The sequence below is a fragment of the Plodia interpunctella genome, chromosome 26 (assembly GCF_027563975.2).
Source record: "Plodia interpunctella isolate USDA-ARS_2022_Savannah chromosome 26, ilPloInte3.2, whole genome shotgun sequence".
Taxonomy (NCBI): domain Eukaryota; kingdom Metazoa; phylum Arthropoda; class Insecta; order Lepidoptera; family Pyralidae; genus Plodia; species Plodia interpunctella.
Window position 1 is genome coordinate 5,441,000 of NC_071319.1, and position 25,594 is coordinate 5,466,593.

General features: G+C 34.5%; 1 protein-coding gene across 6 annotated transcripts in view; it reads left to right on the top strand.

The window, feature by feature from the left end:
- LOC128681061 (thyroid receptor-interacting protein 11-like) overlaps positions 1-19,456 on the top strand; it is a 51,874-nt gene extending 32,418 nt beyond the window's left edge. For 2 of the 6 annotated variants that reach the window (XM_053764623.1, XM_064436842.1), the window contains 7 exons: positions 7,588-10,662; positions 10,795-10,979; positions 11,395-11,558; positions 11,790-11,993; positions 14,990-15,134; positions 15,599-15,825; positions 16,324-19,456. In XM_053764623.1, the coding sequence (XP_053620598.1) occupies positions 7,588-10,662; positions 10,795-10,979; positions 11,395-11,558; positions 11,790-11,993; positions 14,990-15,134; positions 15,599-15,825; positions 16,324-16,538 (4,215 nt within the window). In that variant the 3' untranslated portion in view covers positions 16,539-19,456. Of the gene's footprint in view, positions 1-2,044; positions 2,258-3,460; positions 3,639-7,587; positions 10,663-10,794; positions 10,980-11,394; positions 11,559-11,789; positions 11,994-14,989; positions 15,135-15,598; positions 15,826-16,323 lie in introns of those variants that run through there. The other 4 variants (XM_053764626.1, XM_053764625.2, XM_053764627.1 and 1 more) reach the window with 4 other exon arrangements.
- Positions 19,457-25,594: the final 6,138 nt, after the last annotated feature.

Here is a 25,594-nt window from a genome sequence, read left to right on the forward strand (position 1 = left end):
ATTGACTCTAAGCTATTAGATTCGTTTCAGTCATTGAATAGTCTTTCTATGCATAAAACGGTATTGGTTTTTTGATACAGAGGGTAAATTTTGATATAGTACTTAGACTTTATGCGCGTAAAGGTTTTAAGGGTACTTTAAAGGTACTTTATCGCATCACCTTGCTATCTGTGTTAGGTCTTTTTGTTGACTGATAAAATAGAATGTGAAATAACATTCGTTAAGTCCACTATTTGTGTCCACATATTCTTTTGTAGTTTTGTTCAATGATATTTTTAAATAAAGTAATTGTGACTTCCACTTTCTTGATGTTAATAATTTTAGAGATTTTGTTTCATTATGGTCATTCCGTTTGTCTATCTTTTGAAAATTTTGACTATATATTGGACATGGTTGAGGACAAACGATAAAATCTGAGTTTTTAAGTTTACCTATCTAGTCTTGATCCCCTACGGAGCGAAGAGTAATGAAATTGAAGGCCACATTTAGCTAGTTAGTTTATTGGTGCAGTTGAGATTCTGAAATTTCATTTTATTAAATTTACAATTTGAATGTAGCTTCAAACGATCTAACGAAATTTATTGTAATTTCCCTAACATTATGAAAGTTGTGGACTGTATCATTTAAACCTGTACAAATGTATGTTCGTAACATTTGTGCAAAAATCTATAGTCACAAAGATCTCGAAATTATCATAAAGCATAACCTTCGTAATGTAAAAGTATTGTATAAACAGACCTTGGTAATGATCATAATGACGAGACTCAAGTCATACACACTAGGTACGCATTCGTAGCAACAAGGTAATTTATATAATCAATTGCATAATTTAAGTTATGCACAGCTATGCCAATGCATATTGGCTATAGGTTTTATTTACCTGTTTTTATTTACTTCTAATAGTGAATATATCGTCAGAGTATCACGTCTTTATCCCTTATGGGGTAGACAGAGCCAAAAGTTGCTAATCTCAAAGGCCACGTTCATCATCATCCATATAGATAACCTCTTCCGTAGATCATTGACAGACAACGCAAAATAGTACCTACTGGATATGATGAAATGCAATGAAAACAGACAAATGAAACGTAATATGTGGAATACTTAGGGGAGTGTAGGGGAGCACTCAGGGTGGATTTCTCGAAATTCTTACGACAATGGAAAACACGGTATTGTCACGCGCTTACGCAGTCGCAAGCTATGTTTGCTATGACGTTCATGTCTTGTAGAATGTAGAAAATAACATTTTTAGTGCCCATTTTAATAAAATAGTTGAAGGTAAAGCCGAATCTAGGTAGGTTTAGAAATCTGCCATCAGCAGAAGTTGTAAAATACAAAGACTCTTATATCACACGACTTTGCCTCTCAAGATTTGTTGCAAAAAATGTTAAGCCTTACATTCTTCTCAAACTTTACAGGTATATTACTCAGTTTCATCTAATATCAAGCGAGAATGCCCCTTCTATCTTGCAAATAAAAATCAGTTTTCTATGTATGTTAAAGTTCCAAATTGTCTAATTTTGTATGCCATTGTCTATATTTAATGTTATTACTCCGCTAACATAATATGCACTTTCGATTTGAATAGACCTACGTCTAGTCACAACATGCGAATTGTAACTACAATTGGCAATGTTATGAAAACTGCACTTGAAGGTAGGGACGGGTGCATTCGATTTGGTACACTTAACTATATCGATGTACATGTTTGTCGATAAAGTTACTTTTGGTTTAAAGGTTGTTGTTTTGAGACTGTTTCAACGCTTCCAACCAGTGTTCTAATTTTTAACTATCGTGAAGAAAGTTCTCATTCTCGTTCTTCGTTTCTGTTTATCAAGTTTTAATAGTCATTTTGTCGATGGGTAAAAAACCAGAATAAAAATAAATCCTTAATTTAATAATAATAAATATTGTATTATAAATATAATAACACACAGAGTTTGCCTTTTACTAGAAACAATATCGATATGTTCTTGACGATACTAGTAACATAATTGTCGATAAAAGTCCAAGTTAAGTGCATCCCTACTCTCAATCAGTAACGCAGGAGCGATCGCTGACGCCATTGTTCAACGAATACAAGTGTTAAAATCTAAAATCCAGTTAAAATTCCACGTTAAATCGTTATGGGTTATTGAAAAAGTTATTCGGAGCTAAAAAGCGTGCAACTATTGTGCTTTACATAAAAATAATTTACAGAGCGTAAAATAACCAAATATGTGTCGTGTTTAGTGTGTGTCTATGTTATACAGGGAATGTATATAATAAAGCAGTAACCTAAAATATTGCTTCCAATATTGATTTTCTTTCCTACGCAACAGTTGCTTTTTCACTGCTCACTGTCATATTTCAAATATTCTTACATATTCTGGACTTGTCTACTTTTTCCTATTGCATATATATACAGTCATTTATCGATATTATATGGTGAAGAACTTTTGGGATTTATTTATGTTTTTCTTATTTTCGATGTTTTGTCAATTGAATGTTTTGGATCAGTTTCAATTTTTTTAACGTTTTCAGATATTGAAAATGTAGCGTTAAGTTCTAGAATTCAATCACGCTATTAACATAATAATTACTTATTTTGTTTCATCGTTGCGACCACAATCGAAACAGAAGACAATGCTTAACGGTCTCATGCCTCCGTGGTACTAAAGTTACTAAAAATAAACTTGTATTGGCCACAATATTTTTCATTGTTATACCTATATCTACATTTCCCATTTACATTAATATAGTTTAATACATTTGGTCACGCTTCGTGAGATACATCGTTCCAATACAGAGATGGGCAATGGTCGAACCAGAATTGGCCACTTTCAATAAGTCCAATTTTAGATAAACTTTACACGTTTACTTTACTTTGATTACAAGTAAGCTAACTAAATTAAAAGACAAAAAATTAAATGTCAATTTAAATGACTTTTGAGATATTTCAACTTTGGTCGCTTTAGGCCAAGTATCTTATTATTGTTTTAAAGTTAGGGTGAAATCGGGTCATTTTGAAAATAAGCCTGGACTGTAATCCATGCTTGTTACGGGTTATACCTAATGTTATAACCAGGTTACCAGCAGCATTCGTCTCGATTATGTAAGAATCGATTGAGTATATTTGTTATATTGATGTCTGGATTGAAGTGTTAATTAGAATTATTGTTTCTTATCTGATTGTTCATTACCCAAAATGGCAGGATTTGCTTTACTAATACAATTTTTTATTAACTCTTAAAACTTTCTTTTCGATACCTTGTAAATTGTGGGATCTAAAATTGAGAGTAATACGCGTTTATTAATATTGATCTATGTTATCTAGTTACAATATTTTGAACTATACTCTTCTTAAACTAATCAAATGTTCTTCCAATCATCATCTTTTCTTTTCTCATCTTATTAATATTTGTTTCTGACATAGAAAGAAATATTAATTCGATTCGACGTAATATATATTTTCACTTAGAGGTTCTACGAATTGACTAAATTGTATTATGTCAAAATAAAAAAATCTAAATTAAATCAGTGTTGAAATATTAAAAGTTGGTGCGTTTGATTTTGTGTGAATGATTTTATTAGCAATATTAATGTTTTTAAAAATAACACTGGTTGATTGCGATCATGTTCTCGTGTTCGGCTCTAAGGTAATTATTTTGTATTAGATATTGTTAATAATAAGCCGTCTCTCATTCCTAATGATTGCAAGCCTTGACTTGTGGCTGGCCCTAACACTTGTGTTTTATTCACAGTCTGTTAATTTTGTTGCGAATATAATATAGGTAGATTTTAAATACCAGCAGGCATGTCAATTCTGGAATAAACTAATATATGGAGCTTTATATTGACTATACACAAGATAAAATATCCACAATAGCAAAAAAAAAATGGAATGAGATAGTCGGGCGATCTGGATGAGTCGAATAAGAATTGTAGGAGTTCCGCGACGAACAAGGATTAGGATTAATGGCAAAGTAGAGGGGAGGTCTTGGCCAGAAGTGGGACACTATAAGCTAATAAATGCAAAGATTCTGAAATTCGATTGGTAACTTAATAATAATATTTCATAATTTTCACAGATATATAGATTGAGTCAATGATGTGTGTGTATTTAATAAATGTTTCAAAATAATAGATAATTATGTCAGAGACTGAAATAGTATATGAAAATTAATGGACTAACAAATTAACAGTAAAAACAGATGTCAACGTTTGTTTATATGAAGCGTATTGAATTGCGACTTTATTTTAACTACGTTTTAATTACAAAATGAAATAAAACAAAATGCAAAATTTATCAAACTCCACAAGTTTTACAGTAAATTTTCATATTATATACGTACCACAACTTCTGGAGTCCTAGAAATCCACCCTGTTGTTCCTAAAAAGGCTAAAGGCTATAGTGTCTTCAAAAAAATGTAAAATGAGTAAGAGGGTCAAACAAAGCCAAATACTACACAAAAATCGTTATAATAAACGGTCAAATTTTATTGTGTAAATCAGCAGTAGTAATGCTTTTGTCTCGCAACATAAGCGATGGCAAATCATTATTTATACTCCTAGAAAGTTCTAGTCCCACGCCTAAAAATCCTGTAAATTATCGTTTGAAGATACCATTGTACTTTTGTCATGTATGCATAACCGTCACACGACAATACCCCGACTTACGTAACTGCTTAGAAACGGTTACTGACAATTATGGAAGTTTAAAATACAACGGAAACTCGGTCAAGGCTTCGACAGGCGGCGCTAGTGTCGTGATGGATCTGTATGCGAAATTAATCTGTGTTTTTTATTGTCAGGACTTAGAAAGCGACTAATAAAATTGTTTTAGAATTGCGATCGAGTTATCAACTAAATTTTATAATTAATTTCATTATATTACTAAATAGTATTATTTATATTTAAATGTAGAAAAAAAAATATGGTTACATTTTCCCCAGCTAAAATGCCTGACAATTTTCAACAGTAAATACTTTCTGAATTTCTATTACTGGGGCTCAGTTTTACGAACTATTGTGTTCGAAACCAAAGGCAGCACTTTCTATTCTTATTTCAACCTTAGGACGCTTGTTTCTCATGGTAAAACCAGAAGTTTTGCAGTGTTTGTAGTAGTGTAGTGAATTTCGTTCTTCACCGTATAAGGACATAAAAACGTGGCCGAAATAAGGAACTAACGCCGCCATCTTGTTTTTATTTTTCACTATTCCACTTAACATTTTTATGATTATAAATAAATATGATTATAGGCATTATATTAATTCATATATCCCCTGAACAACTGGACCGATGTGAAAAATAATTTCTAAAAAAGCAAAAAATTAAATTAATTAATTAATATATTAGGACAAATCACACAGGTTGAGCTAGGCCCAAAGTAAGTTCGAGACTTGTGTTATGGGATACTACTCAACAATACTATATTTTATAAAAAAAATATATATAGATAAACATCTATGACCCGGGTCAATCAGAAAAATATCATTTTCCATCAAAACCCGACCAGGGATCGAGCCCGGAACCTCTCGGTTCAGCGGCAACAACTTTACCACTGCGCCACCGAGGTAGTCAAATCACAGTTAGTCACACTCATCCAAACCTAATATCTTCAAAATATTAGGTTTGGATGAGTCTGAATGTGTTTGAGTATGAAATGGAATTTGAGACAGAGAGATTTTCCGTTGATTTTGAGCTCTCTGTCGACCACACAAAATGGTTTGAGCAACTTTAATACGTAGTCTCCATTGCAACATGGCCACGACGTTTATGTCGTCATGGCTACTGATAAAATTCATAAACCCTAATCCAACATTTCATCATAATCCCTTTGTAGACCAAACGCTCGTCGCATACACTGGTCATCATGTCATGTAAGGTTTTTGGCACATTTTGTACAATAGACCTGAATAGAACGCATGTAGGGTAATTTTTTGAGGATAATAAAGGGCTTTTTATGATACACCTACCTACATTTACGTAGTTCATTATATTGAGCATCTCGTACGGATTAGCCAGCGATCCCAATGTAAACGCTCGAAAAATCTTTTTTAACAAATTTTTATTTAACTTCCAATGTAACTATGTCTCGGGTCGAATCGTGCAACTCAATTTTGAAGAAGATATCATCAACCGATTGAGCTGAAAATTTGCAAATACGTTTTGGATGGCACATGAACGGCTCGAGACGTGGGAACTCCTAACGGTTTACTGCACGTACATGTCTTTTTTTGTTCACATATTGAATGACAATGAGGTCTCTCCGACGACAATAAATGCTTGTGTCAAAAATATCATTTTTGTACAAAACTTATTTACGGCTTCAACGCAAAACAGAACTTACTATATTATATAGATATTTAATTAAAATATCTTGTTAGAAAACCTTCGGGAATAAATGCGTCTAATAATTGTGAAAACTGCATCAAAACCTGTTGTGTTGTTTAAAAGAAGAAAGCTTAGAAACAAAGATACTTTGTTTATACTGTGTAGTGATGATAACATAACTGTAGCGCTAATAGAGACATTTTCAAAGAAGGCAATGATAAAATTGAACGGTTTTTTGCTACCATAAAGTTTTGAATCAACATTATGTCACCATTGGCTTATCGAGCACTTCACGCGTCAGTGACTTAATGGTAGACGTTTGCATGATATTCAGCTTGTGGTGCCAATTTAAACCTTACTCATTTGAATCAAGCGTGGATTTTATCTCCCACTTGACGCAGAATTCTTTTTGGTTCATGAAAGCACTATGTAATAACACATTTTTACGATGTAGTTAAAGCCACAATTCATTTGACTATTTCTGAAGTTTGAGTTGCAAGACATGTGCAGAACATGTTTTGTGTAGTAATACGTTAAAATTTTTGAAGCACCGTCACCTTCTAACCAATCAGGTGCAATTTTTTTAGCTTTTGCTTATCGACGAAAACCGTAGTCTTTCAAATAAAACAAACTAAAAGAAAATCCTTAAATCGCGAGTTTTTAGAAGATTAAAGTACAATGTGTAAAATAGTGTATTTTTATACAGGGTTCGTAACTAGCAAAGTAAAATGCCCACACAAAAGGTGTAGCCGTGAGTCAGTCGGTGAACCATAAACGAAGATAACATATCGTGTTTGTTCAGGCGTATGTGTGTTTGCCTGTGTCGCACTCGTAACCATTACGGACGGTCGGAGCTGTTGAAAATATCGAGTGCTAGCCTGCGGCTCTGTAGCAAAAGTATATTGTATGCTTTTCATACATATTTTCCCTAGGTCTTGCAATCTCCTCCTAGAGGATTCATTTTTGAAAATAATTTCGTGATAAATTCGTGATAAAAAGTTCTACCCTTGTACCAAATTTCACAGAAATCCAATTGATCCAGTAGTTTCGCGATTACATTTATTGGGCATTTTAAAATATTAATAATTATTTTTAAATATTTTAAAAATTAACAAAGATAATAGAAACTTAGTAAAAAAATCATCAATGTGAACTGAAAGTCAAACGTTATTACAACGAATACAAAAACAATGCATTAACCGTCTAGCTACGTATACAGTTTTAGTAAGCTGTAGATGAAATGTAATCATATATTCTATTCTTTCTTTCCAGAAAACCGCTAGAAGAAATGGCGTCAAAGAAGATGATTCCAGTTGGTACTGGGACCCACCTGCTCAGTCGAAAGAAGCAACAGATATCGAAAATAATTACAAGGTTCAAATACGATCTCTACAGAATGAGTTATCCTCCATAAAAGAGCGAAGTACTCTCGACTTACGGCCTGAAACAGACGAAGTGAATCGACTACGAGAAGAGAACCAAAATCTGACGACCAGTTTAGAAGAACTTGACAGTCAACATCAAATGGCAATGGAAAAACTTTTATCACTAAAAAAGGAACTCCAAAAAAACTTCGAAGTTTTGAAAAAAGAACACGAAGAATTAAAAGCCTCGAATGATGAATATACATCTGAGATTAAAAGTTTATCAAATAAAGTAAGCGAACGAGATAAAGAAATAGAAAATCTGAAATACATAAAGTCAGATTATGACACAATACATCACAAATATCAAAACTTGGAAAGAATTCATAGTCTCTTAAGAGAAAATGCAGAAAAATTCCAAGAAGAAAATCAAGATCTACATGAAGAAGTATTTAAGTTGCAGGAACAAGTTACTAAATTAGAACATGACTTGGAAATTGTTACTAAACGTTCAGAATTATCTGATGTTGTCCCAAGAGAGCGTTATGATGATTTAGTAAAAGAACTAAATGATTTGAAAGGCAGAAGGAACTCTAAACCAGATTTAGATGAAATTAATATAGATGATAACGCAAAAAGCGTCATAGAATCTTTGAAACGAGAAATTCATGAATTAAAACATCAATTGTCTGTGAAAGATCTTGAGAGTGGTGACCACAGTGATAATAAGATAATAAAGTCTGAGAGAGTAATGCAAATGTATAATAAGTATGTCAGCTTTGAACTTCCTGTCGATTATGTTGGAGAAATACCTTCTGCAGGTGACAATGCAGTTCTGTATAAATTAGAAAATGTTTTTAAAACTTTGAACTCTTTCAAAAATGAGATTGATTCATTAAAACATGAATTGTCCCAAAAGAAATTAAATATAAATCATTTACAGATCCAGGTAGAGGACTTAACCACTGAAAATGATTTTTTGACCACGGATATTAACCATTTTGAAAGAGAACTAAGTGAAACTAAGAAAAATAATGATTTCCTTATATCTGAAATCGCCGCTTTAAAGAATACATCCAAGCTAGAACCTATTATTGAATCCCATGAGGATAATTTAGCAAAATTAGAAACTGAACTAGCAGATTCAAACAGGATGAACAAAAATTTTGAGACAGAAATCAACAGAATTAAAAAGCAGTTAGCTGAGGTTAATGAAGAAAAAGTAAACCTTCAAAAAAGTTTAAATGACTTAAAAGAAAAATATACTACTATGTTGAAAGAAATAGAAATGTGTAAAAATCAAACAAAAGCGATAGAAGAATTAGAAAATACTACAAACACAGAAATGACCGTGAAATTGAAAACTACAACCGATGAAGTTGATGACTTAAAAAAACGCCTTAACGCATCAATAGCAAAAAATGAACAGCAGTCTATAGACATCCACATTATTGAAAATGATAAAGTTTTGCTAACTAAAACAGTCGACGATTTGAAGAATGCGCTCAGCGAGAAATCTTCTGAACACAAAGAACTGGAAGTGCTTAAAATAGCTTTGGATATGAAGTTACATGATCTTGAAGTCAAGCTTGATGAAGTAATCAAACACAAATCGGAAGTAGAACAAGAGAGAAATAATTTAGAAGAAAAACTCGCATTGTTACAGTTCGAGTTATCTTCCAGAGACGTCACAGAACTAGAATTTAGTAAAGGCAACTCAGATTTAGCATTACAAGAAAAAATCGATCAGCTTTCAAAAGATAATGCTACTTTATTAGAAAGTAAGGAAAATGTAGCTTTATTGCAACAAACAATAGAAGAACTCAAAGCTAAATTACTACAACAAGATTACTTGACTGATGAAGTTCTAACACTGAAAAGGGAGAATCACAAACTGGTTGAGAGACAAATACAATTGGAAGCAGAGTTATCTTCTACTGATAACAAAATCGTTGATCTGGAACAAGAGTTCGAAAAACTTATAAGTGAAGTAAATGAAAAGGATGTGATAATTGACAAACTTAACTCGACTATCGCGAAGAATAACGAAACCCGACAGTCATTAACCCAAAACATTACAGATATAGAAAATAGCGTAGAAGTTAAGAATGAAGAAATTAAAATGCTTCGAAAAACACTAGAAGAAGTTCAAATCCTATTAAGGGATACTAGACATAAATCAAATGCTAGCCAAGATGAATTAAACAAATTACAATTTGATAAAGAAGAAATAGCCAAACAGTTGCTTACCATTACCGATGAAATCCATTCTAAGAATAATGAAATATCTGATATCACAGATAAATTACAAGAAAGTGAAAAAATGTGCCTGGAGTACAAAAGTATGATCGAAAGTAAAGATAAAAATATAAAGGAGCTAAATCAATCAATAGTGGAATTAACAGATAAATTAAAAACTATAGATAACCACACAGATCATAATGATGAGTATATGAGATTAGTAAAAGAAAAAGAAGCCACAGAAGCTAAACTCAAAAATTCACTTGAAGATAAAGAGAAAGATTTACTGAGTCTAAAAGATAGATTACAACATATGGAAAAGACTTGCAATGAATATAAAAGTATGTTAGATAATGCACTGAGTGAGAAAAATGAACTCATCAACTTGGTCACTATGAAACATAATGAAAGTATTCAGTACCACAATGAAATACAAAGATTAAATCACGTTATTCTAGAACAGACCAGCGAATTCAAGAATATTATAGATGAAAAGGAGAAATTAGTTCAGAGCCGCACTGAATGTACAAATTGCGATAATTTAAGGATAACTTTGAAGGAGAAAGATGAAATAATAAAGAATTTGAATCAAAACGTCAGCGGTAACCTTGATAATGTTAAAGCAGAATTATCAGAAGCCATTCAGACTATTAGCAACCTAACCGAAGAACGTGACAACATGAGCAAAGCACTAGCTTATCAGTTGGAAACTGTTAAAACTTTGAAAGCAGAAATTTTACAGGTAAAATTTTTATGTTAAAGGTCAAACGACCCATTCTGATTTGAAAATAACTTCTGACGCGATTAATAAAACAACTATTTGAAACTTGCCTTCCGAAGCACAGAAATGTGGTTACATGGTAATTCTTTTCAGCTCACAGAACAAGAGCAGAATTCGACGCGTGAATTGGAGAGACTAAGACATCACCTTGTGGAAATGGAAGAGAATTACACTCAAGAATTGATGACGTCGGAACAAAAGTTGACCGAATGCCAGACTCGACTAAACCAGGTCGAGGAAAGGGCGAAGCAAAATAGTACGGTGTATACCAGTAACAGGTAGATAATTTTATACCTATGTTTCTATGTACTATTGTCAATTTTATGCAAATCTTAGGTAATATCATTCCTACTTCCTACAAATCCTCTTACTATTGTATGTGGTTTTAAGGAAAATGTATGAGGGACATACTATAAAAATATTATTGTAACACCATTCTGTACAAACATTTTATGTAAATAAATATATTGATTGATTGCTTGTTTTTCACGTAAATTACAAGCTAAACAGATTTCAATGAAATGAAGTATATTTATAACCTAAAATTTCACAGAAGAGCGTCAGGACAGCAATCTCTACTTTCTCAAAAATATATTCAAACATTAATTATTATAGATTTTTCATGTACCTACGCTGTGGTGGACGCGGTTTTTGAGATTAAATATTATGAAAATTCCTGTATTCAATTTTCAGTATTCGAGCAAATCAAGAAGTGGAGACGTTGCGTAATCAAATAAAGCTGTTGGAGAGACAACGCGAGGAAGTGCAAGCTAGATTGAGCGAGGCCGAAGACGCTAGAAGCAAGAGTGAGGCAGCTTTGACCAATCTCCAAGTGGTTTTAGAACAATTCCAATTAGGTAAGTTTTTTACACGTTAAAAATACTAACTTTATTGCTAAGTCAGATTATTTCGTATTTTCGATTAGCGGGATTCAGACATCTTAAAATTACGGACGGTAATGTACCTATTTTAAGTATTCAGTTTTGAATGTTTACTTAATGGTTTTTTCGATAGATAGATATTCTTGTCACATTATAAATAATGGGGAAGATAGTTTTGAATTCACGGCTATTTAATAATATTTTCAGATAAAGAACGAGAAATACACGCAGCCACAGAAAAGATTAGAAATAAAATGGAAGACATGAAACATGAAAATAGCGCATTGCAAAATGAAATATCCAGGCTGGGTGTGAAGTTAGAAGAATCGTTAGCAGGATTGCGGGCGGCCACTAGACTCGGTGATCAGGTGGAAACAAAGGCTGCTCAGATAAATGATTTGAAGGAACAAGGTAAGGAACTTTATGCGCATCCACTAAAACAAATTTATTAAAAAGTATACGTTTTAATAGCATTTCGAATCGTTAAGAAAAATATTTTTCTTTTTGCTGTTGTGAAGTTCATTAGAAATGACTTTAGCACATCTTTTAATTTATGTTTTAGTCATTTTTGTGATAAGTTGTAATTTATACATTTTATAGTGCGATGTGATGCCTTGATTTGACTGATTCGAGTTGTACATAGACTGTTTTTTTTTTAATTCATAGTGAATGTATTAGTATTTTTAGCATTGTAAAATAATTTTAGTAAATTGTGCACGTAATTCCAATTACTTTTGTGGTCAGTATCATCACTTGTTTGCTGTACAAGTTCAAAACAGTTAGGTACATTTAAAACATGTGTTTTTTCGCGTTAAAAATTCGTTAAGATGTTAATTCGTTGTCCGTAATGAAATTTTTCAAATGATGAATACGGATCTCAAAATGATATTATGTCATCCAATCATGTTGTACTTAGATCTAGTAGCTGGTTTTTACCAAATACACCCAGCTCGATTGCAGCAGTCGTCTGGCTAAATATCAGCTGGTAATTCTGGGGTTGTTACCCCCAGGCTGCCAGGTGGTATACAGTTAGGCACTGCGACGCCACAATTTTATATAACAAGTATTGACACACGTAAGTTCGAATTGATAGTTTTTATTTACATGGATGATGTTTTCGTGACGCGTTGTAGTCGTTTTTGCTTTGAAGTGTGTCTCAATTTTAGCATGTAGTTTGTGACGTATCGCTAACTTTTTTATTTATTCAGTTAAAAATGTGTTATTTATTTCGACCAAAGACCATACCGTTTTTTTGTTTAAACATACTTGACTTTATTTTTATTTGCGTACGACTTCCTTAAAATAATATTTTTCACCTAATTAATTCATATTTTTTTTGTCAATTTTATTTTCTTATTGCGAAATCGTGCGCAGAATCTAGTTTTTCTTTTTAATTTATATTACACAAGCTATTGAAAATCAAGAAGCAAGCTTACGCCTCCTTCGGCCTAATCTCATTTGGTAACTGTGAGGTTTGACAAGTGTCGCGACTTCTTGAGTAAGTCGACGACCAACTCAGATTACCATATGGGGTTTGACTGAGGATCTGGCTTCACACCGTGACGTCCTGTGTTACCATTTTTGCTTATATTGAAATTGAAAATTAATCTAAAGGCATGAAGAGTACTTTGGTATTTGAGAAAAACTTTGGGTGTATTTTCATCGTTGTTTCACAAGATGAAACTAACAAAATTGTAACAGTATAATATAGGTAATGTCTTAAATATACGCTACCAAATAAATAGTTTCTTAAATTTCAGTAAAATTCGGGATTTTTTTTACTTTAAAATCATACTAATGCCTTTACCAAAGTATACTCTTTTTACTTTTAGATTTTTTGTCTCGACCACGCCAAAAGTTTTGCTAAATATAATAAGTAATACTTATATTTTCCCTTACCTTGTCGAAATAGAGTTCACTTTAAACTAAATGAAAATATATTAGCAAGTGTACTTGGCTTGGTAGAGTAGTGTTTTTCGTGTTTTGATGAAGACTGCACTAGTTGTCGTCAACATCACTTGCACTCGCTGACTTGCGGCACTTTTTCTTTTTGTGTGTTTTATTTCCTTGCAATGGAGTATGTAAAAATTTAAACGTATAATGAATTAATAATTTTCATAAAAAAATCAACTTTATTCATTTTGATTTATTTCATTACTGGTATCGGAAGATTAGCAGAACTTCAGTTGTAGTTCGAATATTATTATTTTTTTATTTAATACTTAAAAATAAAATCACATTGACACACATTTTATTTAAATTTAACTCAATATTTCCATTGCAAGACGTTTTTGTTTTTCGTTATTGAGTGTCCCCCTTTAGAAGAGTAGCAACTAGAAGATTTGAAGCTGCATTGTCTCTGAGTATTACTTCAGGTACTGGTGGATTGAGAAAAATGGAGGATACATCACTGACACTTTGAGCATATCCAAAGATGTCTATTTTCTTAACTTTTATATTATATTTTATTAAGTTTTACATGGTTTTCTTCAACAATTTCCCCTGAACTTGAAACTTTGAAGTCGATCACATTCTATTTTACTGATCCCCTCTATGTCCCATTGCATTGATCATTGCATAACATGGTATTATGTAACGGTTCGTGGACACAGTTTTATGATGGATTGGATTTATTAGAATTTGGTCACTTTTTGCCACAATTTATGAGGAAAGCATCGACTATTTTCTGAGAACAGAAAGTGACTGAAAACTAGGCACTTCCCTCAAAACTTGGTTGTTAGACAGATTATGGCTGAAGGTATTCAATCCTTTACAAAATCTAGAAGAAAACCATGTCTTAAGACATATTGGATCTTATTATAATAATATGTTTCAAATTACTTTGGCTTTGCGATCAAAATCGTCAGTGGTTGACCCCCTTCCCAGTGGCTGAATAATACTTTGAGATCGTGCTAGCATTGCATCGTGCGTCGTACGACGGTCCCGCGTGGTAAGAGTAGATTGTACTAATTTATTTTTTACTATGTATTCCTTGTATTATCATAAATTTCTATTTTTAATGTTTAAACTTGGTATATTTTTGTATTATATTTCAATATCAGTTCCACCACATCTGATAACCATAATTATAAATAATCCCTTGTCATCACAATATGATGATTATAGCGATAACTCACTCAGTACATTGTAACCTTACAATAAATTTATTCGTATGGTTAATTACATAAATATACATTTAATGATTATTTATATCTTTTCACTTTGATATCTTAAGTTTATATTTTAGATCATTATTCGAAAAACACAATTTTTGTATTACTTACATATTTAATTTCGCCAGGTTTTCTTTAGTAACTATCATGACATCATCTACATAGGATACATTATTATTTTTTATCTCAATAAATTCATTATCAACTTATTTAACATTTTTGTTTAATGCCTAGTCCGAACACTGCAAATATCGGTGGCGGCTGCAGAGGAGAGGTACCACAACGCTATATCCAACCAACAAGACAGAGTCGATAAGAATCTGGTGAAAAACTTAGTCATCAACTTCGTGCTCGCCTCGTCGCAGAGTGCTCAAAATAGGTGCGTATTTGTTTTTTTGTAATACTGGCTACACGCTGTCGCCGATGGCGACATAAATGGACGAATATTTAATATGTATTTACTTAAAAACTTATTACTATTATCATCTAATTTTTTTGCATCCACATTGCATTCACTGAATGATCGAATGCTTGACTGTTAGATAATGCTTTTAGTATAAAGTCCACCTTTTTTATTTGTACTAATCACGTTTAGAAACCTAAGAAGTTTCCACAACAAGACACATAGGTAGTAGGTAATTTGAAATCGTAGATACATTAAATGGAACCAAAATAAAATAACTAACAAAACTATGATTAAAGAACAACCTTTTCATATACGAAAAATTTAAAATCCATTACAAAATAAAATAAAAGTAAATAAATAAAATAAAATAGAAGGTAATATAGTCACTGCTTTTTACTCTTCTCGCAAACACTGATGAAGCTTTTAATCTCCAACAGAACGAGAGTCCTAAAGATCCTATCGACAGTCCTGGACTTTAACCAGCAAGAATGCGAGAAGCTAGGCCTGGCGAGATCGTCGAACCCTTCGGATGGGATCGCAGCAGAATTCGTAAAGTTTCTGGAGAATGAGTCGCGGCCGAGGGCCCCTTTGCCAAGCATGATGAATCTGGCTCAAAACGTCAGCAGAAGCAACACTCCGCCATCGAGAAAGTCTTCAATGATGGGTAGGTTTCATTCATAAATTTTAATTTGTCTTTATGCAGCTTTCAGCCTAGAGAAGCTATATATGGCCTGCCATTTTAAATATTGAACTTGAACTTAACTCTAAAATGAAATTTTAAAACAAATCCTGTGTTGCATTCTCTTCTGAAACTAATTTATCTGGAATTATTTTACACGCTTTTACTTAACTTGCAATGTATAAATGTAAATATGTTAGTTTTGAAGCAGATAATATTGAACTGATTGAACCGAAATTTTTTACACACGTTTAGTTGGGATGAGAATGCATTATTACGATATGCGTGACCAGATGGTGCATCCAGTATCGGCTCCCGACGAGAGAACGCATCTTGTGTCAAAATTTTATTTTTTTTTGTAAAAATACTTACCTATTTTGAACTTTTCCAATTCGTCTGCCAGTTAAATTGACATCTTGTTTGTTATAATAACGAATTTTCGATGATTAGAAAATAAAATTAATCTTTATATTTCAATTGCAGGCCCAAACCCTTACGAAGTCGGCCATAAGCGCAATCCGTCAACAGGCTCAAACAATCTACTGTTCCAAAACTTAGACACAGTTGAGACCTCCTCACAGATCTCCATAGACTCCGATCACAGGGAACCAAGGGTCGTCTCCCAATTGGACACAGGGGTGAACCAGACTAGGAACAATGAAGGCGCGATCCTGAAACACGTGTTGAAGGACATGTGATTAGAGGACGCGAATTATGAATTGTAAGTTGTTTTGTTACGTCGCAAAATGTCTTAGCCGTAATAAAAATTATGGGATTCCTTTCTGTGGTGTGATTATATTGTGTTTTTGAACACTGGGCTATTTGACTATTTTAGACTAGAAGTGAAAACTTTGTGTTGTGCACTTTTTGTGATGGATTTATTTTTAACTCGCGTCAGGACAGGACACGTGACCTGATCGAAAATTCGTAAGACGTCAAAAGTGCACAATGTTAATATTCAAGTTTTCACTTCTGCCGGCACTCTCGGAGTCCAACACGTTTGTTTTTTCTGTTTTTTCTTTTGTTTCAGATGCTTTACTTGCGTCTACAGTTCTTTAAAAAAATATTTATTTTATTTTAAACGTGTTTTTAGACGCAAAATGGAAAAAAAAGACATTTATTTAATTTTTGTCAAGTAGCCTAATCTAATTCTATGCAATTATGTAAAACTGTATAAAAAAAAAGCTCGTAAAAAAGATTTTAATATAATATATATGTATGTTTCATCGAATTGGCAAATAATAACATAAATTATAGGTGCATATAGGTGTTGTATTTTTGACAAAGGACAAAATACAATTTAAACCTTTGTCAAATATACAATTGAGATCTTTTTAGGGGATATTTTTATTTAGTTTAGCATATTTTTCATATCACTTTACTTCATTATTCCGCCATTTAAAAATAAATTTAATATCGTCTAGGTGCTACCATCATGTATATTATTTTTGATCTGTTTCATAATCATCGTAAAAGTGACAAAAAATGTCGTTTATGAATTCTCAACTGACATTTAATTATTATTATTATTTAAACAAATTTATCGTATAATTAAAGTTAAAATTATTCCGGAAATACCTATGCAGTTTGTTCAAAAGAAGAAAAAAAAACTTGCTCGTTATATTTTCTACTTTTTAACAAAAACAATTTGTTATTTTTTTAAAATTTAACTATATGACCTATGCCAGTGGTTTCCAAAATGGTCTGGACTATGACTCATCTTATAGTTTCCAAAATCGAGTCCCACCTCTCTAGGCTTTTTTATGCCGGTAATATACTGTCGGCAAACTGTTCGCCAAATTGTGTTGGCTTCAATGTATGGTTGGTACTTTGCTCTTTTTTTTGCAGTGTAGAGTCTTCAGCACATCAACACCTAAATTCATTTCAAACTCGCCGCTATTACCGCGCCATAGATGATCATACAGGGTAACTTTATGTGCTGTTGACTGTACTACCAAAACGTGGGTACATTCTACGATCTTTCGCGTCGGCATCCGTCTGAATTTACTTTGCTTTAGGTTAAAGGAGGCACCCTTAAAGATTCCCAGATAATCTAGTGACAAGTTTTGTGACTACCTAATTTATTATTTTTGTGGGTCATATTTTCTCATAACTTTTCAACGTATTGTGTCATGCTAACTCATTCACTCAATGAGATGTCAGTCTTAGTGCCATTTAAAGATCATTCTAGAAGGCCCACTCACGACAAACCAGTTTGAGAAACCCTGATTCACACAATCATCACTGATCACACATTATTATAATTTTGCACAATATTAATTAGCATTTACGATTATTCTTATTGTATAACATGTTCAAAGTATTGTTTAGTCTTATTTGATATTTTTAAGATTAATTGCTGTCATTAAGATTCGATTTTATACCGTCCACAATACAACTTTGTGTATAGAGAGAAAAATTGTCGTCAACTTAATTTAATTTTTTTTTAACATTGATTAAATGGTTTACCAATTATTCGAAATTTGTTATGAGATAAAAAATCGATTCGCGCTCGAGTCCTCAATTTTTTCATCTCATTACAAATCATCATGCAGCCTCCTAATTTGAAATCCTTTTTTTAATATAGATTAAAATCTTAATGATAGCTATTACTATTGTATGAACGCCGTCTATAATACAATACATTGTTACAGTCCAAATATATCTTTAGTGTTTAACGAAGCCTTAATAAATGTTTTAGAGATTCGAATATTCATAACATTTTAATCAAAGACATCTCGCTGTCACTATCTCGTCAATTGTCTAGACATGAGGTGTCTTTATTTAAAGTGTTTTCGAATAATCGCTTTTAGTCTATGGTGTCTCATGTCGTACAGAGAACAATAGTCCAAAATGCTTTTTATTTAAATTACTGACCGTGTTTTTAATTTAATTATTCAAAATAAACGCAATATAAAAATGGTGTTACATTTTATGAAAAAAAAAAATTATTCATGATTTAAATAATTACTTGTGTATTTTCTAATGTCTCAGTTACTAAGAATTTATTATTTGTTTTTCTATTATTTGTAAGGATTATGGACAGCCTAAAATTAGCTTCGGGCTATAACACTGATAATAATTTCAAAAATTTAATCGTCGAGACTTCCTGGCCACTAGAATAAGATGTTAATATCGACTAAACTTCATCGAATTTAAAATTTATTAACAGATTATATATTGATCAGTATAATTACTACTCACGTATCGACTATAGTATCGAATTCTTCAAAAATTTCTCACGTTAGTTTAAATCAAATAAGTTGATTTTTTTCTTTCTAAAAAACAATATACTTTTTTCAAATACCAACCGTTTAATTCCTTCCGAACTTGTAAGCATTATAATTATATTTCCGTACGAAAATGGAGAAGACAATTTTAGACAGAGAAGAAGAGAAAAAGAGAGAAATAGAAACGTTCATTTTAAACATTGATTCCATGTGTTACATGTATTCTTTAAATTTATTTCTTATGCGTTTTCCTGATAAATGATAGTATTAACATCTTATTTAACGCCTTGTATTTCCTGTCTCAATTTGTTTTGTATATAGCTATAAATATTGTACAGATTTATTTTAGCTTCTGGCGTTTTGGAGAATAAAATGTTTAATGAAAATTGTGGACTTTTATTTTGTTAATTTAGTTCTTTTTTAACCTAAGTTCCAGTTGATTAACAGCTGACTAATCTGCACTATCACTATCACTACATAGTATAAAACAAAGTCGCTTTCTCTGTCCCTATATCCATATGAATGCTTAAATCTTAAAACTACGCAACGGATTTTGATGCGGGTTTTATTTGCATATAGACACCAAAGATATGTCCAATAAATATATACATATCCAACCTTCGTTTTTTTTGACGTGACAACGTCTTAAATTAGGTTGCGGCTGGGAGTCACTTATGAAAAAGTGTAACGCCCGGTAACGTTACGATGAGTCACCGAACGAGAGAGAGGCCCGCCGAATGCCTTGCGTCTCTCTCCCACTCAACTATGATCGGTCTGCCGCGCGCGTAAAAAGACGTTGTCACGTAAAATCTTCGCCCGTAAAACCGACTTTACAGGCAACCATTTTTTAAAATAAATATTTAAGGACAAATCACACAGATTGAGCTAGCCCCAAAGTAAATTCGAGACTTGTGTTATGGGATACTAACTCAACGATACTATATTTTATAACGTATACATTTATAGATAAACATCGAAGACCCGAGCCAATCAGAAAAAGATTCCTGAGGAAGGTTTAGGTGTATATATATATATTTATTAAGGTATGAAGATATAAGTTATGGGGACATTCATACTTCCTTAAGCATAATTAATATTGTAATTGCGAATGTCTGTTAGCTTTTAACGGCTAAATCGAATAGGACGATTTTGAAATTTGGTTTGCATAAGTATTATTAAAGAAACAGAGACTTTATTTTTCAAATTTCTACCAAGTTATGACAAGAACTTTGGACATGTTGCTGCGCGCGAAGCTGCGGGAATTAGCTAGTAAAAAAATAATTATCACCATTTATGGGCTAGTCAATATTGCTCGCACTGTACTCGTAAATCATCTTTTGAGAGAAAACTTCGAAGTTGTCTTATTAACAACTAGCGGCCTCTGCCGGCTTCGCTCGGGTAAAACATTATAAATTATACACCTAAATCTTCCTCAGGAATCAGACTAACTATTAAAGAAAACACGCACCAAAATGCGTTGCATGGTTTAAAAGATTCGCCACTGCATAAAGTTCTATGCGGCTAAGGTAACTCGATGTTCGGTTGACAGTACATAATTCTAAATTGAATAGAGAATTTTGAATTTGTATATGGAAAATGCCATTAAAAACATCACGGAAAAACATGGCGTAAAAAACTCCAAGTCTCGCTCAGTTTTTCTACCGTAAAAAGTTGTAAGAGCAATACCAAGTCGGTTAATTTATTTAGTCCCCACTGAAGGGACCTTCTGTCTTAATTACTACGTAAGTCATTATCATATCAATATTAAAAATCTTTTACGTTTTAAATAAATAGATCGACTTGGCCATCGCATGAAAACACAATGTATCTTGCATGTAATAGATATTAGACTATTTAATCTATGGCGCCCCACGCGATTGAAACACTCGTCTCCAAAACGAATGTGTGATTTTTCCAAGCGGCTCATCAAATTACATAACCTACCTATCTCACAGTTTTCCGGGGAATCGTTTCGTCAACTCTCCTAACAAATTACATCTGTAGTTCCATGAAACTAATGCAGGTTATTGTGCACTGAGGTGTGTCTCGGCAAGGCTGCGCTGATTACGCCCATAAAATGCAATTGGGATGGCGTTTATACCGTACGGTACCTGACCGAATTTTTTACAACAAAAACTTTAAAATCAAAATCTTTTATCCAGAATTTAGGCCTTCATAGGTACTTTTTGACATCGTATTCTAAATTAAATAATATTCACCAAAGCTACAAACTACTAGAATATTAGAACGATCAATGCTGAGAAGAAATGCCGAAAGAAACTCATTTAAAATTTTAGTCCCTATCATGCTAGAAGGGCTTACTATTTTTTTTATATAGATTTTTTTTAGTAATACAACAATATAATTTAATATGTATGTATGTATTTTAACATAAACCTTATATAACCTAAAGACAAAAATAGGATAGGATATTCCAATCTACCTGATCCATTTCATACAAAGCGACAACATAGGCATTGTAAAAGCGGATAATTTTTCTTCTCATGTATTTCTAAAAACGAGACGCGTTTTCCTCTCTTCTCGCGTTCCTTGTACGATCAAAACAAGAGACATGAATGAATGTACCCGACTGTTAGGAAGTTTGCACACTTTTTTGCCTACAATTTGAGACATGTAAAAGGGCTTTGGCATCAGAAACATAACGCCGCACCCGGAATCCTGTATTAATCTATAGCCGCCATACACGGCAGCTGCAGCAGTGCCCTATTTTACAAACTTTTATTTAACTTGCAATGTACTTAACATCATATCGAGTGTATTATTGCTAACACTGGTGTCAGATTTTATTCAAATAAATAAATATATTAGGACAAATCACACAGATTGAGCTAGCCCCAAAGTAAGTTCTATACTTGTGTTATGGGATACTAACTCAACGATACTATATTTTCAAGTCATTCAAGTCACCCAAAGACATCTGACATTACTTTTACGATTACTTACCGCCATCTAGTGGCAGGTAGTCGCATACACAATAGTGAACTAAACTGTATACCAGTGTGCAGGTTTCCTCACGATGTTTTCCTATGAACTTAATAAGTATATGGGTAACTCCTTCACCACCAACAGCCCAAATACCGCATCAGCACTTTTAAATCATTTCTATCCGGACGACACGCCGGACACATTGCAACATCATCTTGAACTTCGTAACCAAGTCAACGATCTGCCGGACACCGAGGATGACCTTCCTTTCACGATGGACGAGGTTCGGGAATGCCTGTCCTGTATCGGCGCCAAAAAGGCACCAGGAGATGACCATCTGACGTCTGATATCTGCAGGGAGGCCTTCGAGGCACTACCCAATTTCATCACTGAAATCTACAACAGATGTCTTCTATTGGGTCACTTTCCCGCACAATGGAAAAACGCTATGGTCAAAATCCTGCCTAAGCCCGGAAGGACTGATACGGAGCAGCTCGGCTCGTACCGTCCCATTGGACTCATCCCGGTGTTCGGTAAACTTCTGGAAAAACTCTTGGTCAAGAGGATATCCTATAAAGCTGAATGCGAAGACTCCCTATCCCGGAAACAATTCGGCTTCCGTGAACAAGTCTCCACTACGGATGCGTTGGAAACAGCCCTTAACGTCATCAAGGACGCTAAAGCCCGTAAGCGACAGGTGGTCGGGGTGTCTCTTGACATCAAGGCCGCCTTTGATAACGCTTGGTGGCCGGCGCTGTTCAGAAGACTTAGACACATCCGGTGTCCAAAGAACATCTACAAAGTCATCCAGAGTTATGTTTCGGATCGGACTGTAACCCTTAACTACGCGGACAGCTCGGCATCTAAAAAGATGACCAAGGGCTGCGTTCAAGGGTCGGCTTGCGGTCCCGTATTCTGGAACATAATTCTGGATGAACTCCTCTCGTTGCCCCTACCGAACGGTGCTCACGTCCAGGCGTTCGCCGACGACGTGTTGCTCATTGTGGAGGGCCGAACACGGGAGGAGGTAGAAACCACAACGAACAGCTGCCTTGACACTATACATCGGTGGGGCGAGCGTGTCAAACTGACTTTCGGACCCCATAAAACCAAAGGGATACCGTTCACTCCACTAACTCAAAGGGCGGAAATTGCCATGAATGGGTGCGGTATCCCCTTATGTGATGAAATCAAACTCCTCGGAGTGATAATTGACAGAAGGTTAACTTTCATACAACATGCCAAATATGTGATAACGAAAGCAACCAAAATCTTCAAAAACCTTTGTAGATTCGTCCGGCCAACTTGGGGGGTAAGCCCAGAAAACGTAGACTGCATATATCGCCAAGTTATCGTTCCCATCATAACCTACGCGGCAGGGATCTGGGGGACGGCTACGAAATTCTGCACAGTGCGAAGGGCCCTCCGATCCTTTCAGAGGACCTTCGCAATTCGGGCTATTCGTGGCTTTCACACCATCTCTGCCGTGGCCGCGGAAGCACTCGCGCGGTTCCCACCGCTACACCTTGTGGTGGAGGAGGCGCGCGAGACGCATTTGACCAAACTAAATGGCAGATTGGACTCCCTCCCTGAAGACATTGGGTTGTACAGGCGCGCCAGCATCAGGGATCTCCTCCACCCGGCCAACCGAGTCACCATCAGATACGGAGAGGTCACAACCCAAGAGGAGACTGATTACATGATGAATCCGGAGGCACCCAATGTCTTCACGGATGGGAGTAAACATGAAAATGGAGATACAGGGTCGGCATTTGTCGTCATCATGGAGGGACTGCCGGGGGGATCCGTGACCAGAAAATACAAACTGTGTCGAACTTCAACAGTCTTTATGGCTGAACTCTACGCCATAGCCCAAGCCTTGGAGTGGCTTCGCGCTCGGAACCACTCCTCGGCAAAAATCTTCACAGACTCTCTTTCCGCTCTAAAGGCTATCCAGGACCGCAGCAACACAGATCACCTTGTGAATCGCATCCACAGGGACCTGTTCTTGCTGCGGTCCAGGAACCAGGTGGTGGACTTCGTGTGGACGAAGGCTCACGTCGGGATAGTGGGGAACGAGATCGCGGACGCGGCAGCCAAAGCGGCGGCCTCCAAAAAGACCGCGTCCGAGGTCAATTTCTTCCCACTGTCCCACGCCAAGCGACTCCTTAAAGCGGAAACGCTACAGGCTTGGCAGGCGGAGTACCAGTCGTCCGCACAGGGAGCCACCACCAAAGCCTTCTTCCCACTCATCTGTCACATCTCTTCCGCTCTTAGCGTCTTTAAAACATCCTTCTCTCTTACTCAAATTCTAACTGGCCACGGATTCCACAAAGCTTACCTCTTCAAATTTAAAATCACCGATGACGACAAATGCCCTTGTGACGGCACTACACCACAAGAAATCCCACACCTTCTAAAAGAGTGTCCCATATTTGACAAGACACGCCATGACTATGTCACGGCGTGCTCACGAAATAAAATAGTCGAATTCGACTTAATCCAGACCTCAACTAAAGAGGAAACGACGACGACCTTTTTAACATTGGTAGACAAAATTGTCTACAACCTAAAAACAATTAACGGGACTTAAAACTCTAAATCTTCTCTTCCTCCAAAAAACCTCCTCCCCTCCTTATATAACCCAGATAGATGCACGCAACTCTGTATACAATAGCAAAGAAAGCGTGCATCTATATTTCGCGACTTATGTGAAATTAGAGCCTAATAACAAAAAAAAAAAAAAAGTATATGGGTAAGTAGATATCTTCAAGCGTCTGAGTTGAAATTTTGTGCACACGTTTGGATGACAATACATTATTATTATGAGCATGACTTGATGGTGTACCCAGGAATTGCTGCCGATGCATTTCATCAAGTGACAATTGGTGTCTTTTTAGCAAAATATTGAGCGGTTTAGAATAAGTTCGTGAAGCTGTGAATGGAACTCGACATGGTAACCATGTAATTGTTCGCCGCGAACTTAGACCTCGCGAACACAATATTTTTTTTTAGAAAATTGTGAATATTTCAAAAACGACTTAACTAGTTTTTCATGTCAATAATTTTTAGTTTTTGCTCAAGTCTATTATTGTATCAGTTGGTCAAATCTCCAAAAATTACTAACTTGTCAAGTGTCCATTACTCACGCGGGTCATAGTGTCAATTCTTTTTCGTAAATTGACCAACTTTTGATCAACCGTCACTTAACGAATTGGTACCTCTATTATCTATGTATCTCTTGGATGAAGATATATATTTTTTTCTTTAAATCTCAGAATGTCACATACATAAACACTGTATACTTACCTATCAAAAGATTTAAATGATGTCTTAACATGACATCATAACCCCAATAAGAACCTAACGAACGCCAATAAAACCACAATCTTGTTTCTGAACGCACTCCGCCATAATTAAAAAGCAAAATTATTCCACCCCATGTGATTAACAACACACCCCCGACTTCGCGCTTACCACCCTGCGAAACACCCCATTTCTTCATACAATGGTCAGTAGTTTTAGAACTGCCTTGTAAGCTATGTCGTAGTCTTAGAAACAGAACACAAAACAAAAAT